Raw genomic sequence first — 13,308 nt, 5'->3', positions numbered from 1 at the left:
AAATGATCACCAATGCATCCACGATTTCTAGAGCCTCCTCCTTGAGCACCCTGGGATGCAGACCATCAGGCCTTGAGGATTTATCAGCCATCAGTCCCATCAGTCTATTCAACACCATTTCCTGACTAATGTGAATTTCCTTCAGTTCCTCCATCACCCTAGGTCCTCTGTCCCTAGTACATCAAGGAGATTGTTTGTCTTCCTTAGTGAAGACAGAACCAAAGTACCTGTTCAACTCATTTGCCATTTCCTTGTTCCCCATAATCATTTCACCTATTTCTCTCTTCAAGGGTCCAACTTTGGACTTAACAATTTTTTTCCTCTTCACTTACCTAAAGAAGCTTTTACTTTATATTTCTCCTTTATATTCTTGGCTAACTTACCTTCGTACTTCATGTCGTCTCCCCGTATTGCCTTTTTAAGTTAATTGGCTTGGTATCAATGTAAAATTGTCCCTAATGTGTGTAGGGTAGTGTTGATGTGCAGGGAGTGCTGGTAGGCACAGACTTGGTGTGCCGAAGGGCCTCTTTCTGTGCTGTTTCTGCGCTGTATCTCTAAACTAAACTCAAAAGTATAGGTAGCTGAGGTCAAGCAAATCGAATAGGGGATTCAAAGAATTTCACTGTATGTCTGTACATGTGATAATAAAGAACCATTGAGTACATTTAAGAGGGAAATCGGGAAGCTAAAAAGAGGAGTCTTATAATCTGCAGTGCCAAGACAAAAACAATGCCCCCAAGTCTATGTAGGTTGGAGCTTATTTGGAGGTTGTAGTTTAATTGCCAGATGGTTATAAGGAAGAAGCTGCCCCTGAACATGATGTTACTGTTTTCAGGCTCTGATACCTTCTTCCCGATGGCAGTAGTGAAATGAGAGCATGGCCATGGTGGTGCGGGTCTCTGATGAACAATAGACTTTATACAAGTAAAATACACATGAAACTTGAGTAGCCACTGCAGTTAATAAATGCACCTTGTGAGAAATGCTGCAATATTTTAAAAACTGTCAGCGTTCTGTACTTTGTGTGAACTTTGTTCTCTCTTTCCAGAAATTACAGGTCCAATGTTGCTTCAAACATATCGTTCAATTGCAGTTTATCAGAAGAATTCCAAGTATGAAATGAGCATTCAGACCGGAGATATTGTAGAGATTGTGGAGAAGAATCAAAATGGTAAGATTTCTTCCTCTTAGGGGTGGCACGGTGATGCAGTGGTTGAGTTGTTGCCTCACAGCGCCAGGGACCCGGGTTCGATCCTGACTATGGGTGCTATCTGTACGGAGTTTGTATGTTCTCCCCGTGACCCCGTGGGTTTTCTCTGGGTGCTCCGGTTTCCTCTCACACTCCAAAGACGTACAGGTTTGTAGGTTAATTGGCTTTGGTAAGAATTGTAAAGTGTTCCTAGTGTTTGCAGGATAGTACAGGGATTGCTGGTTGGTGCAGACTTGGTGGGCCTGTTTCTGTGGTGTATCTCAAAACTAAATACAAAGGTTTGTTTGGACTCACCAAAACATGGCTTTATTAAACCTGACGGAGCCAATGTGCAGATGTCCCTGGCCCGATCTGTGTCGGTATCTGAGAGGGATGAAGGCCAACAACCTGATCATGCTGCCCTGGGATTTGTGGAACTTTATGCAGATATCTGAATTCCTATCTTCATATATAACAGTCAGACTAAAGATACGGTAGAGGCTATGGGAGCTGTATGCGAGGAACAGGGACCCAAACATTATATCAAAATGTTTCGAATGTTTACTTGCTTTGTCCACAGTAAGGCTTGCTTTAGGAATGATTGAGTTTTTGAGGAGATAATGAAGATGATCAATGCGTGTAGGGCGCTGAATGTATCCAATACGGATTTTAATAAGACATTTGATAAAGTCCCTCTAGGGAGGCTGATGCAGAAGATTAAGATGCATGGGATCCATGGTGACTTGGTCATTTGGAATCAGAACTGACTTATTCATAGAAGACTGAAGGCCCTAGTGAAGGGTACTATTCTGGCCAGTCACAGTGGAGTTCTGCAGCAATCTGTGCTGGGACCTCATATATATAAAGCACTTGGATGTAAATGTAGATGGGTTGGTCAGTAAGTTTGCAGATGACACCAACATTTGGTGTGGAGTGTGGACAGTGCAGAAGGCTGTCGGAGTATACTGGAGGATATATGCTTTGAGTCAGTGAATCTGCGGCCAACCTGAGTGAGTTCATCAGTGTAGTATGTAGAGGAATGCGTACCAGAGGACAATCCGAATGTTCCCCAAATAGAAACCATGGATGAACCATGGTGAGGTTCATTCCCAGGTGAAGGCCAAGGCCAAGGCCATTCTATTTTAGTCAAATGATCCTGAGCAGTACAAGAAATCTTGATATGATCTTCGCAAAGCCATCTGGAATACCACGAGGCAAACCGGGACAAACCTGTGTCCGGCGTAACCACTTAAACATCTGCCAACTGTGGCAAGGCTTGAATGCTAGAACAGGCTCCAAAGCAAAATCGACAGGATAACACAAGGCCAACAGAGTAATGACATCCATCCCGACAGGCTTGATGATGCCTCTTCCCAGGATCACTGTTGCAGCGGTTAGATTGGCCTTCCTGTCATTCTGCTTTCAATAATATTATCCCAACCATCTCTAAATTCATGGAGTCAGCACTTCCCTCCTCAACGGGATCCATGACTTCCTAACGCCCAGACTACAATCAGTGAGGATTGTGAAAAACTCACCCCCCACTGTGGAAATGTGTTCTCAGCCCCCTACTATACTCACGACTGTGAGGCCAAATACCAATCCGCATGTTGAATGATGATGCAACGGAGCACAGGAAGTAGATTGAGAACCTCGTAACCTAGTGCCAAGGCAATCTCTCCCTCAATTTGAGCAAGACAAAGAAGATAGTAATCGACTTCAGGAAGTGAAGCATTCCACACACGCCAGTCTACATTGTTGGTGCCAAAGCTGAGATGGTCAAAAGCTTCAAGTTCCTTGGAATAAATATCACCAGGAATTTGTCCATGACCAGTTACAATGAAGCTTTGGCAAAGAAAGCACACCAACCTTAGATCTTAGGAAGTTTGACATGTCCCCAACAACTGGTTGTAGACATAGCCCAGACCATCACACAAGCGAGCCTCCCTTCCATTGACTCCATCAATACTTCACATTGCCTCAGGAAGGCCACCAGTATAATCAAGGACCAGTCTCATCCCGGTCTCTCCCTCTTCTCCCATCTCCCATCAGGCAGGAGGTACAGAAGTTTGAAAACACATACAGTACCTCCAGATTCAGGGACAGTTTCTTCCAAGCTGTTATCAGGCAACTGAACTGTCCTTTCATCAGCTAGATTCATCAGCTAGAGTACAGTCCTGACCTCCCATGTACCCCACTGGAGACCTTCGAACTATCTTTAATTGGACTCTATAGGTGGTGAAGGGAGATATGATAGTAACGTTTAAGAGGCTTTTAGTTAGGCACATGGATATTCATGCTTCAGGTGGGGGGCGCGGCTCTGGCCAGCAGGGGCCTCGGCAGCCTGTCCGCGTTTTTTTTTTTTTTTTTTTTTTTTTTTTTTTTTTTTTGTTTTTTTGTTGTTGTGGGGGGGGGTGGGGGGGGGGGGGGGGGGCGGGGGGGGGGGAAACTTTTTGAATCTCTCCCTGCACTGAGACCCGACCTTTTCTCGTCGGGTCTCAGTCGTCGCTGAGGCCGTAACGAGGAGCGGCCTCCAACAGGAAGAGACCGGGGACTCAGGTGTCGACTCACCTCACCGTCGCGGAGCTGGCCGGTTCCGGAGCGGTGGAGGAGCGCTGCTGCTGCTGCTGCTGTTGCCGCTGCTGCTGCTGCTGCTGCCGGAGAGTCGGAGGCTCTCTACAGGTCTGTGGACGACGGCGCCGAGCCCACGGCTCCCTGGAGGGAGACCGCTTTTCGGGGCTTCTGCGGCGGCGACTTCTCCCGCCCGAGTTGCGGGGTCGAAGAGCTCCTGGAGCGGGGCCTAGCACCGCTGCCCCGCGCGGCTGGAATGGCCGCGGACTCTGCGAGCGCACACCGGGGGCACCAACACCAAGACCCGGTGTGCGACCTCGCACCACCCGGCGTGGCTTTAATGGCCGCGGGACAATCGCCATCGCCAGCCGGGGGCTATGACTTTGACTCTGACATCGGGGGGGGGGGAGAGTGCAGTGGAGAGATACGTTTATTTGGCCTCCATCACAGTTATGTGATGGATGTTTATGTTAAATGTAATTATGTTGTGTCTGGGGTCTATTTGTGTGTTATGTATGGCTGCAGAAACGGCATTTCGTTTGGACCTCCAGGGGTCCAAATGACAAATAAATTGATTCTGATTCTGATTCTGATTCTGATTCTGATTCATGGAATGGAGAGATATGGATCGTAGAACAGTACGTCACAGGAACAGGCCCTTCAGCCCACAATGACCAGGCTGATCATAATGCATTGTTAAACTAATCCCTGCTGCCTGCACAGGACTAATTTTTTTCAAATCTCTGTTTTCTACATTAAAGTAAATTTTCTAAAATGCTACCACACTTCCTTGAAGACTCTGGGCTATTAGTTTAGATGGGCGATGCCTTTTCTCTGGCACCCTGCCAGATGCCTTTTGTAAATTACCTCTACTTAGCAATGTTACAAAATTTTGAGATTTAAAAAATCAAGTCTGCAATTTATCCCATCAGATAAAGCATAAAAATAAGTTTAATTTGACACCTAATTCACTTTCATATTTCAAGTAATAAAAAAGTTATGGCCATTTTCATACTCGGAAATTAGCATCTTGTTCCCTATTGATTTTCTATGGACATAACAAAAAGCTGTGACCATGGACAGTCAAAAGCCCATAACCTTCTTAAAAATTAAGAGAACTGAATGAAATTTTCAGTTATCATAGATTGAACCATTCTGAAACAAATATAAAATAATCTTACTTGGATGACCTGAAATTAAAGCATATAATTAGTTAGTTACCCAGTTGTAGCTAATTTCAAACTTCAATTACTAGATCTAAACATCTATCCATTTCTTAATAAATGATTAACATTTTTAAATAGCCTAAGTGTCCAAATAATATTCACAAATAATTCACACTAAAACATGATTTTTAAATCTCATTTACATCAATTTATAGGCCAAATGGAAGGAATTTAGTGTTCAATTGCTGTAAATTAAAGTCCATTTTAAATCGGCTTTCTAGTGGGTTCCTGTGAACGTGCTGGTTTAGAACGTTCACATTGCGCTGGATTTGTGCCCTCAAATGCCCAGAAAAATACTGCGGGATATAAAGAGCCCAAAATGAACTACTCGCTATAGAAAACTTTATTAGCAGGGTTCCTAAGAAGCCCCTTTTAATGTAAACATAAGGTACATACCTTTAATTGTTTGCTTTATAAAACCCTGGGGCTGCGAGAGGTTGCGGGTTGAGAGAGTGATTTTTAAACTACTATAACTATTATACAAGGCCATAAAAACTAATAATACCTTTTGCGACGGGGTCTTTCAGCGATTTTTCGTTAATGATTTACTAGGCTGAACATTTTCGATTGCAAATGCCTAGTAAAAATCGCGTTTTAAACGCGCCCCCTCTAAACAGCGCCAAAATCGCGCACACGGGGTGGGGCAGATTCTCAATGACGATTCAGGTAGGTTTTGTAACATACCTACTCTACTGATCCTTGCTATCATCCTGTGGGAGAATCTAGGACCAGAGGCCAGAGCCTTGGAATAAAAGGACGTACCCTTGGAAAGGAGATGAGGAGGAATTTATTTAATCAGAGGGTGGTGAATCTATGGAATTCATTGCCAATGTCAATGGATTTCAAATGAATTCTTTAAGGCGGAGATTGACAGATTTTTGATTAGTAAGAGTGCCAAGGGTTATGGGGCACAGGCAGGAGAATGGGGTTGAGTGGGGAAAATAGATCAGCCACGATTGAATGGCAGAGTAGACGATGATCCAAATGGTCTAATTCGGCTCCTATAACTTAGGAACTTATGAATTCTACTTTCTCAAAGAAATTGAGCATGATTGATCTTTCATGAAACATGTTGACCCAGTATGATTATGTTCAGCTTTCCGAACTCTTTGGTTATTTCATCTTTGGATCATTGACCCTCGAATGCAGTGAACCATTGATTGGCCAACTGTTTGCTCCCTTCTGTCTTCCTTTCCTTGAACCAAGGACCACACTGGCAGTTTCCTAATCTTCTCCTAGAATTTAGTCCGTTTTAGTCGGGATAAAAAAAAGGTTTAAGATAATGGGTAGGAGAGTAAGAGAGATTCATTTTTTTTTGTGCAGAGAGTAGCTGGAATCTTGTATATATTTCCTTCGAGGGTTGTAGCGATAGGTACTCTCACAACATGTGAGGAGAATCGAGACAAACTCTTGAATCACCAAGGCCGAGAAATCCATGGACCAAATCATCGTAAATAGGATCAGTATGGATAGGTTTTTGAATGCAATAAAAAGGAACTGCAGGTGCTGGTTTATACCAAACACAAAAACACACAAGACAGAGTTACTGGTGTAACTCAGCGCGTCTCTGGAGAAAATGGGTAGGTGACATTTCTTTTGCGACCTTTCCTCAGAATCAGTTTGAATTGCCTGACTGTGCTGTGTGATTCTTCACACCTCGATATTATTGGACTGGGTAGGAAGGAACTGCAGATGCTGGTTTAAACCCAAGATAGATACAAAATGCTGGAGTAATTCAGAGGGACAGCAGCATCTCTGGAGAGAAGGAATGGGTGACGTTTTGGATCGAGACCCTTCTTCAGACTGATCTGAAGGGTCTTGATCAGAAATGTCACTCATTCTTCTCTCCAGAGATGCTGCCTGTCCCGCTGAATTATTCCAGCATTTCGTGTCTATTACGTTGGAGGTGGCGAAACTGACGGAGGACTATTTGTTGTGTGTGATGGCTGGTGGGGTGAAAGGTGAGGACTAGGGGGACTCTGCCCTTGTTGCGAGTGCGGGGATGGGGAGAGAGAGCAGTGTTGCGGGGTATGGAAGAGACCCTGGTGCGAGCCTCATCTATGGTGGAGGAGGGGAACCCCCGTTCCCTGAAGAATGAGGACATCTCCGATGCCCTGGTGTGGAACGCCTCATCCTGGGAGCAGATGCGGCGTAGACGGAGGAATTGGGAGTAGGGGGTGGAGTCCTTACAGGAAGCAGAGTGGGAAGAAGTGTAGTCCAGAAAGCCATGGGAGTCAGTGGGTTTATAGTGGATGTCGGTCAGAAGTCTATCACCTGTGATGGAGATAGTGAGGTCAAGGAATGGTAGGGAAGTGTCGGAAATAGTCCAGGTGTATTGGAGTGCCGGATGGAAATTGGTGGTGAAGTGGATGAAGTCAGTCAGTTGTGTGTGGGTGCAGGAGGTGGCACCAAAGCAGTCGTCGATGTATCAACTGCATCATGACTTGCTGACTTTAACACTCAATGCTCTACCTATGAAAGCAAGCATACCATATGCCTTCTTCACCACTCTATTCACTTGTGTGGCCACTCAGGGAGTTATGTATTTGGACCCTAAGTTCCCAGTGTACATCAATGCTGTTAAAGGTCATACCATTTCTTGTTATTTTCCTTTACATTTGACCTCCCAAAGTGCAACACCTCACATTTGCTTAAGTTAAACTCCTTCTGCCATTTCACCACCCATTTTGTACCTTATCTATATCCCGCTGTATACTTTGATAGCCTTCCATACATTTCTTGACCCTATCTGACACACTAGAGACAATTTACAATTTTACTGGTCAATTTATCTACATACTTGTGCATCTTTGGAGTGGGGGGGGGGGCCACCAGAGCACCCGGAGAAAACCCACGCGGTCACAGGGAGAACGTGCAAACTCCGTACTGACAGCGCCCACGGTCAGGATCGAACCTGGGTCTCTGACCTTGTGAGGCAGGAATTCTACCACTGTGCCACCCCTCCAAGACATGCCTCACTAAAGCCCATATAGACATCTAGGTGGGCACGTTGAACACTGAGCTGCCGCTGTGTTGTTGCAGGGTGGTGGTTCTGCCAGCTGGAGGGGAGGAGGGGGTGGCTGCCAGCTGCATTCCTGGAGCCCCTGGACAGTCCCGACGAGAACGAGGAGCAGGAGCCCAACTATGAAGGTGAGGGGGTACTGAGTCTGTGCACTGCAGCCATCTGAGCTTGTATGTGGGAGGGCCAAAGGTCAGCCAAGGTGTGCAGAGTGGTCCTGGGTAATACACCAGCCTGAGACTGAGTATTTTGCAGATTGACCCAAAATGCTGGAGTAACACAACGGGCCAGGCAGCAACTCTGGAGAAATGAAATCGGTGGCATAGAAGTGGCACGTGGGTGACCACTGGTCAGTGCGATCTCTGTGGGCCGAAGGACCCATTTTCACACAGTGTCTTTCAATGAACGAAAACCAAAAACTTGGTTTTAATATAGATAGAAACAAAAAGCTGGAGTAACTCAGCGGGTCAGGCAACATCTCTGCAGAAAAGGAATAGGTGACGTTTTGGGTCGAGATCTTTCATCAGACTGAGAGTCAGGAGAAAGGGAAACGAGAGGTGTAGAAGGTACATAGAACAAATGAATGAAAGATATGCAAGAATCTATGAATATCAAGGTAAGGCGGAGGAGCCCACAAAGGTGCATTGTTGTCTGTGGAGAAGTTATACAGACAGTGAAACTAAAGGACAACAGTATGACGACTAGGTTGGGGGAGGGGTGGAGGAGAGAGAGAGAGAGAGAGAGAGAGAGAGAGAGAGGGAAAGAAATAGAGAGAGAGGTTGCAAGGATTACTTGCAGTTTAGACAAATCAGTATTCATACTGCCCACATGAAATATGAAGTGCTGTTGCTCCAATTTGCATTTGGCCTCACTCTGACAATGCAGGAGGCCCAGGACAGAGAGGCCAGTGTGGGAATGGGACGGGAAGATAAAGTGTTTGGTTAAAGTTAAAGTAAATTTATAGTTATAGTTAACGCTGAGTATCCTGCCTCACCTTGTCCAGTCTGGGCCCACACTGAATCTTAATAAGTGTAAAATCTCAGCCTGATCCTGAGCCCGTATAGAGAGGGTCCATTTATACCTCACATTGCAGCAGCATCATCAAGGACGGGTCGCACCCCGGTCACTCGCTCTTCTCTCCTCTCCCATCAGGCAAGAGGTAGAGAAGTGTGAAAATGCACACCTCCAGATTCAGGGAGAGTTTCTTCTCAGATGTTATCAGGCAACTGAACCATCCTATCACAACCAGAGAGCTGTGCTGAACTACTATCTACTTCATTGATGACACTTGGACTATCTTTGACTCGACTTTGCTGGCTTTCCCTAGTGATAAATGTTATTCCCTTATCATGTATCTATACACTGTAAATGGATTGATTGTAATCATGTATTGTATTTCAGATGACTGGTTAGCCCGCAACAAAAAGCTTTTCACTGAACCTCGGTACATGTGACAATAAACTGAATTGAATCCTGGGCCTGTGTGGTGGGGCCTGCGTAATCTATCAACTAGAACGTATGCAATGGTCCATCCCAGGAGACAGACTATTGACTGACGTCATTTACAAACCTACCGACTCCCACAGTTACCTTGACTACATGTCCTCCCACATTGGCTCCCACCACACTATCCCCAACTCTCAATCTCTCCATCTCTGCCGCCTTTGGTCACAAGATGAGGCTTTCCATACGAGGACATCCAAAATGCCCTCATTGTTTAGTGAATGTGGTTTCACCTTCGATGGTGGTGGAGGCTATAGTGCATCAGCCAGGGCCTGTGTATGGTGCGAGTGTGTAACATATCAATCCCTGTCTGTGTAGGGTGGGGCTGTGTAATGTATCAGTCTGGGCTGGTGTTGGGTGGGACTATGCACTATATCATTCTGGGCCTGTGTATGGTGGGTCTGTGTAATGCATGTCTGGTTGTAGTTATTCTAATTGGTCTCTGCATTCTACAACATTGGGCCACAATTTGGCTCTGGGTGTTTTGATGTACATAATACTCTGTCGTCAGTCGGAGTTTGACCTTGTGTGATGTTGCAGGTGAAGTATACAAAGTAATTCACAGCTACAGAGCTGGGCAGCAGGATGAGCTGAGCCTGAGTGAGGACGAGCTGGTGGATGTGATCCATAAGTTGCTAGATGGTTGGTGGGTGGTCCGGTAAGTAAGTGCACATCGTACGTTGAACATCGCTGCTACGCTCACTGTTGCAGTTACGTGAAAACTTTTTCCTTTACATTGAAGTTTGCAAGGCCACAAATCTCCCTGCAAACCTCTGCAGCCATACAATACATTGTGAGGTGTTTACTTCACAAGTTCACCAGTTATAGGAGTAGAATTAGGCCATCTGGCCGATCGAGTCTACTCCGCCATTCAATCATGGCTGATCTCTGCCTCCTAATTCCATTTTCCTGCCTTCTCCCCATAACCCTTGACACCCGTTCTAATGGCTAGTTTTCACGGGGCGATGACGCAAGATGTAGCCAGAGTGGAGTGGTCGTGGTCTAGCACGATATCACATGATATAACGGGGGTAGAGTAAAGAGTTCCCACGGAGGGAAATGGACAGGCGACCCATTCTTCAGGCTGCCTTATGTCTCTCTCCCCCCCCCCCAACTCCCACCCACACACGCGAATGCTGGAGAAACTCCGCGGGTGCAGCAGCATCTATGGAACGAAGGAAATAGACAACGTTTTGGCCCCGCTGCAACCGCTGAGTTTCTCCAGCATTCGTGGTGTGGGTGGGAGTTGGGGGGGGGGGGGGGGGGGGGGGGGGGGGGGGAGAGAGACATAAGGCAGCCTGAAGAATGGGTCGCCTGTCCATTTCCCTCCGTAAATGCTGCCTGGCCCGCGGAGTTCCTCCATTCATGCCCGTGTGAGAGTGAGGGAGGGAGAGAGAGAGAGAGAGAGAGAGGCACACACAAGGTGAATGTGAAATCTCACCTGCCTGTTTCAGTGACAGACACCCACCGCCAGTAAATGAAGACACCCCCATCTGTCTCCCCCTCCTCTCCCTCGACTCCCCCACCTTTCCCTCCCAACTCCAGTCCCGTCCCGACCCCCTGGGAAACTGAAGGTTTCCCGCTGTAATTAAAGAGTTCCCACGGTAGACTGTAAAACTGGGATCCTGGTTCTGGACTCCCCCAACATCGGGAACATTCTTCCTCCATCTAGCCTGTTCAATCCTGTAGATACGATTAGACAGGTATCTAGTTATTTAATTCAATTAATGATTTCTATCGCCCAGCCTCTCATCTTTCAATCGGGTTCGGCCAGGAAGGAACTGCAGATGCTGGATTAAAACGAAGATAGACACAACATGTAGCTCAGCGGGACAAGCAGCATATCAGAAGGGTCTCGACCCGAAATGTCACCCATTCCTTCTCCCCAAAGATGCTGCCTGCCGTCAAACTCATTCTCTTTAAACCGGCATCTGCTGTTCCTTCCGACACATACACAAGAAATAAGCAACTTTTCGGGCCGAAACGTTGCCCATTTCCTTCGTTCCATAGATGCTGCTGCACCCGCTGAGTTTCTCCAGCATTTGTGTGTGTGGGTGGGTGTTCGGGGGTAGAGAGATAAGGCAGCCTGAGGAAAGGCTCGCCTGACAATTTCCCTCCGTAGATGCTGCCTGGCCCGCGGAGTTCCTCCAGTTAGAAACTGCTTTCAGACAAAAAGAGACACACTGACATTAATGAAATGCTAGTTAGATTCGTATGTAAATAGCAAACTGGCTGGATTCACTCTATCCAACTTCCGGGTTCACCGTTCGCAGGAGTTCCCACGGTGACCGCAAGAGTCACTACGGATATCGCACTGGCCACTACGTTCATAAAATGTTGCAATGCTCAACCACAAGTGTACAAGTCACTCTTGGACAAATTCAAACATGTTTGAATTTTCTCCCGAGTACCCAAGTTACACGATTACCTGCCGTTAGCGCCACGGTGGTCCACGAATGCCGTACTGTTACCGCACGAGGTTCCCACGATGTTAAACTCTGGTTACCTCTTGCGTCAAGTCGCCCCGTGAAAAGGGGGTTTAATCACGAGCTTGTCTATCTCTGCCTTAAAAATATCCACTGACTTGGCCTCTACAGCCTTCGGTGGCCATGAGTTCCACAGATTAACTACCATCTGACTAAAAAAGTTCCTCTCGCCTCCTTTCTAAAAGAGCGCCCTTTAATTCCGAGGCTATGGCATCTGGTCCTAGACTCTCCCACCAGTGGAAAAATCCTTTCCACATCCACTCTAACTATGCCTTTCATTATTCTGGAAGTTTCAATGATTTCAACCCCTCAATCTTCTAAAAAGAAGTGAAAGAAGATTTAAAAGGAGCACCAAAGGCCCAGGCTCGGGTAATTTACATATTAGCCCTAACGTATTTGATTAGGTAACAGATAAAGAAGTGCAGTTGTAAAGGAGCGGGCCTTGTTGAGGTGAAGTGCCTTGATGAGTAAAGTGTGAGTCTTTGGCTCAAGAGTCTTCAGCGAGGAGGCTGAGGCAAGGAGGCTACACCTGAGTCAAAATTTGTGATTTTTCTTGTCCGCTGAAGAAATGGCAGGCAAGTTGGTACAGTGTGTTTCCTGCAGGATGTGGGAAGTCAGGGACACTGCTGGTGTTTCTGGAAACTGCAGGAATTGTGTCCAGGTGCAGCTCCTGAATGAATGTGTTGGGGAACTAGAGCAGCAGATGGACGACCTCAGGGCCATCTGGGAAAACAAGAGTTCCCTGGACAAGATCTACAGTGAGATTGTCGCACCAAGGATACAGGAAGAGCGAAGGTGGGCGACGGTGAGGAAGAGGAGTAAATGTGGAGGTGGCCGTACCTATTGAAAACAGGTACACCCTCTTGGGAGCGGGTGACACGACAAGATTGAGTGGTAGCCGGGGCTGTGATTCCAACCCTGGTGCCGAGGCACAACGGGGAAGAGTGACGTCAGGCAGCTATAGTGGTGGGAGACTCCTTCGTCAGGTGTGGACAAGGGATTCTGTGGCAGCAGGCAAGACTCCAGGATGGTGTGTTGCCTCCCTTGTGCCAGGGACCAGGACATCGTAGCAGCTGCTCAGCATCCTCAAGAGTGACGGGAGCAACAGGAGGTTGTTGTGCTTGTTGACATAAATGATATAGGTCGCAAGAGGAAGGAGGTTTTGCAACAAGAATTTACGGAAATGGGCAGAAGACTGAAAAGCAGGACCTGCAGGGTAGTGATCTCAGGATTGCTTCCAGTACCTCGTGCTAGTGAAGCTAAGAATAGGAAGATAGAGGATATGAATGTATGGCTGAGGAGTTGGTGCACGGG

The 13,308-nt window shown here is 46.6% G+C and overlaps 1 protein-coding gene across 3 annotated transcripts in view; it reads left to right on the top strand.

Annotated features, from left to right (window-relative positions):
• ncf1 (neutrophil cytosolic factor 1) overlaps positions 1-13,308 on the top strand; it is a 64,795-nt gene that overhangs the window by 37,674 nt on the left and 13,813 nt on the right. For all 3 annotated transcript variants that reach the window (XM_055657449.1, XM_055657451.1, XM_055657450.1), the window contains exons 6-8: positions 1,049-1,171; positions 8,029-8,136; positions 10,049-10,166. In XM_055657449.1, the coding sequence (XP_055513424.1) occupies positions 1,049-1,171; positions 8,029-8,136; positions 10,049-10,166 (349 nt within the window). The remainder of the gene's footprint in view (positions 1-1,048; positions 1,172-8,028; positions 8,137-10,048; positions 10,167-13,308) is intronic.

The sequence above is a fragment of the Leucoraja erinacea genome, chromosome 28 (genome assembly GCF_028641065.1).
Source record: "Leucoraja erinacea ecotype New England chromosome 28, Leri_hhj_1, whole genome shotgun sequence".
In the NCBI taxonomy this organism is placed as follows: Eukaryota; Metazoa; Chordata; class Chondrichthyes; order Rajiformes; family Rajidae; genus Leucoraja; species Leucoraja erinaceus.
Note: the sequence above shows the minus strand (reverse complement) of the source record. Positions and strands in the feature narration are given on the sequence as shown.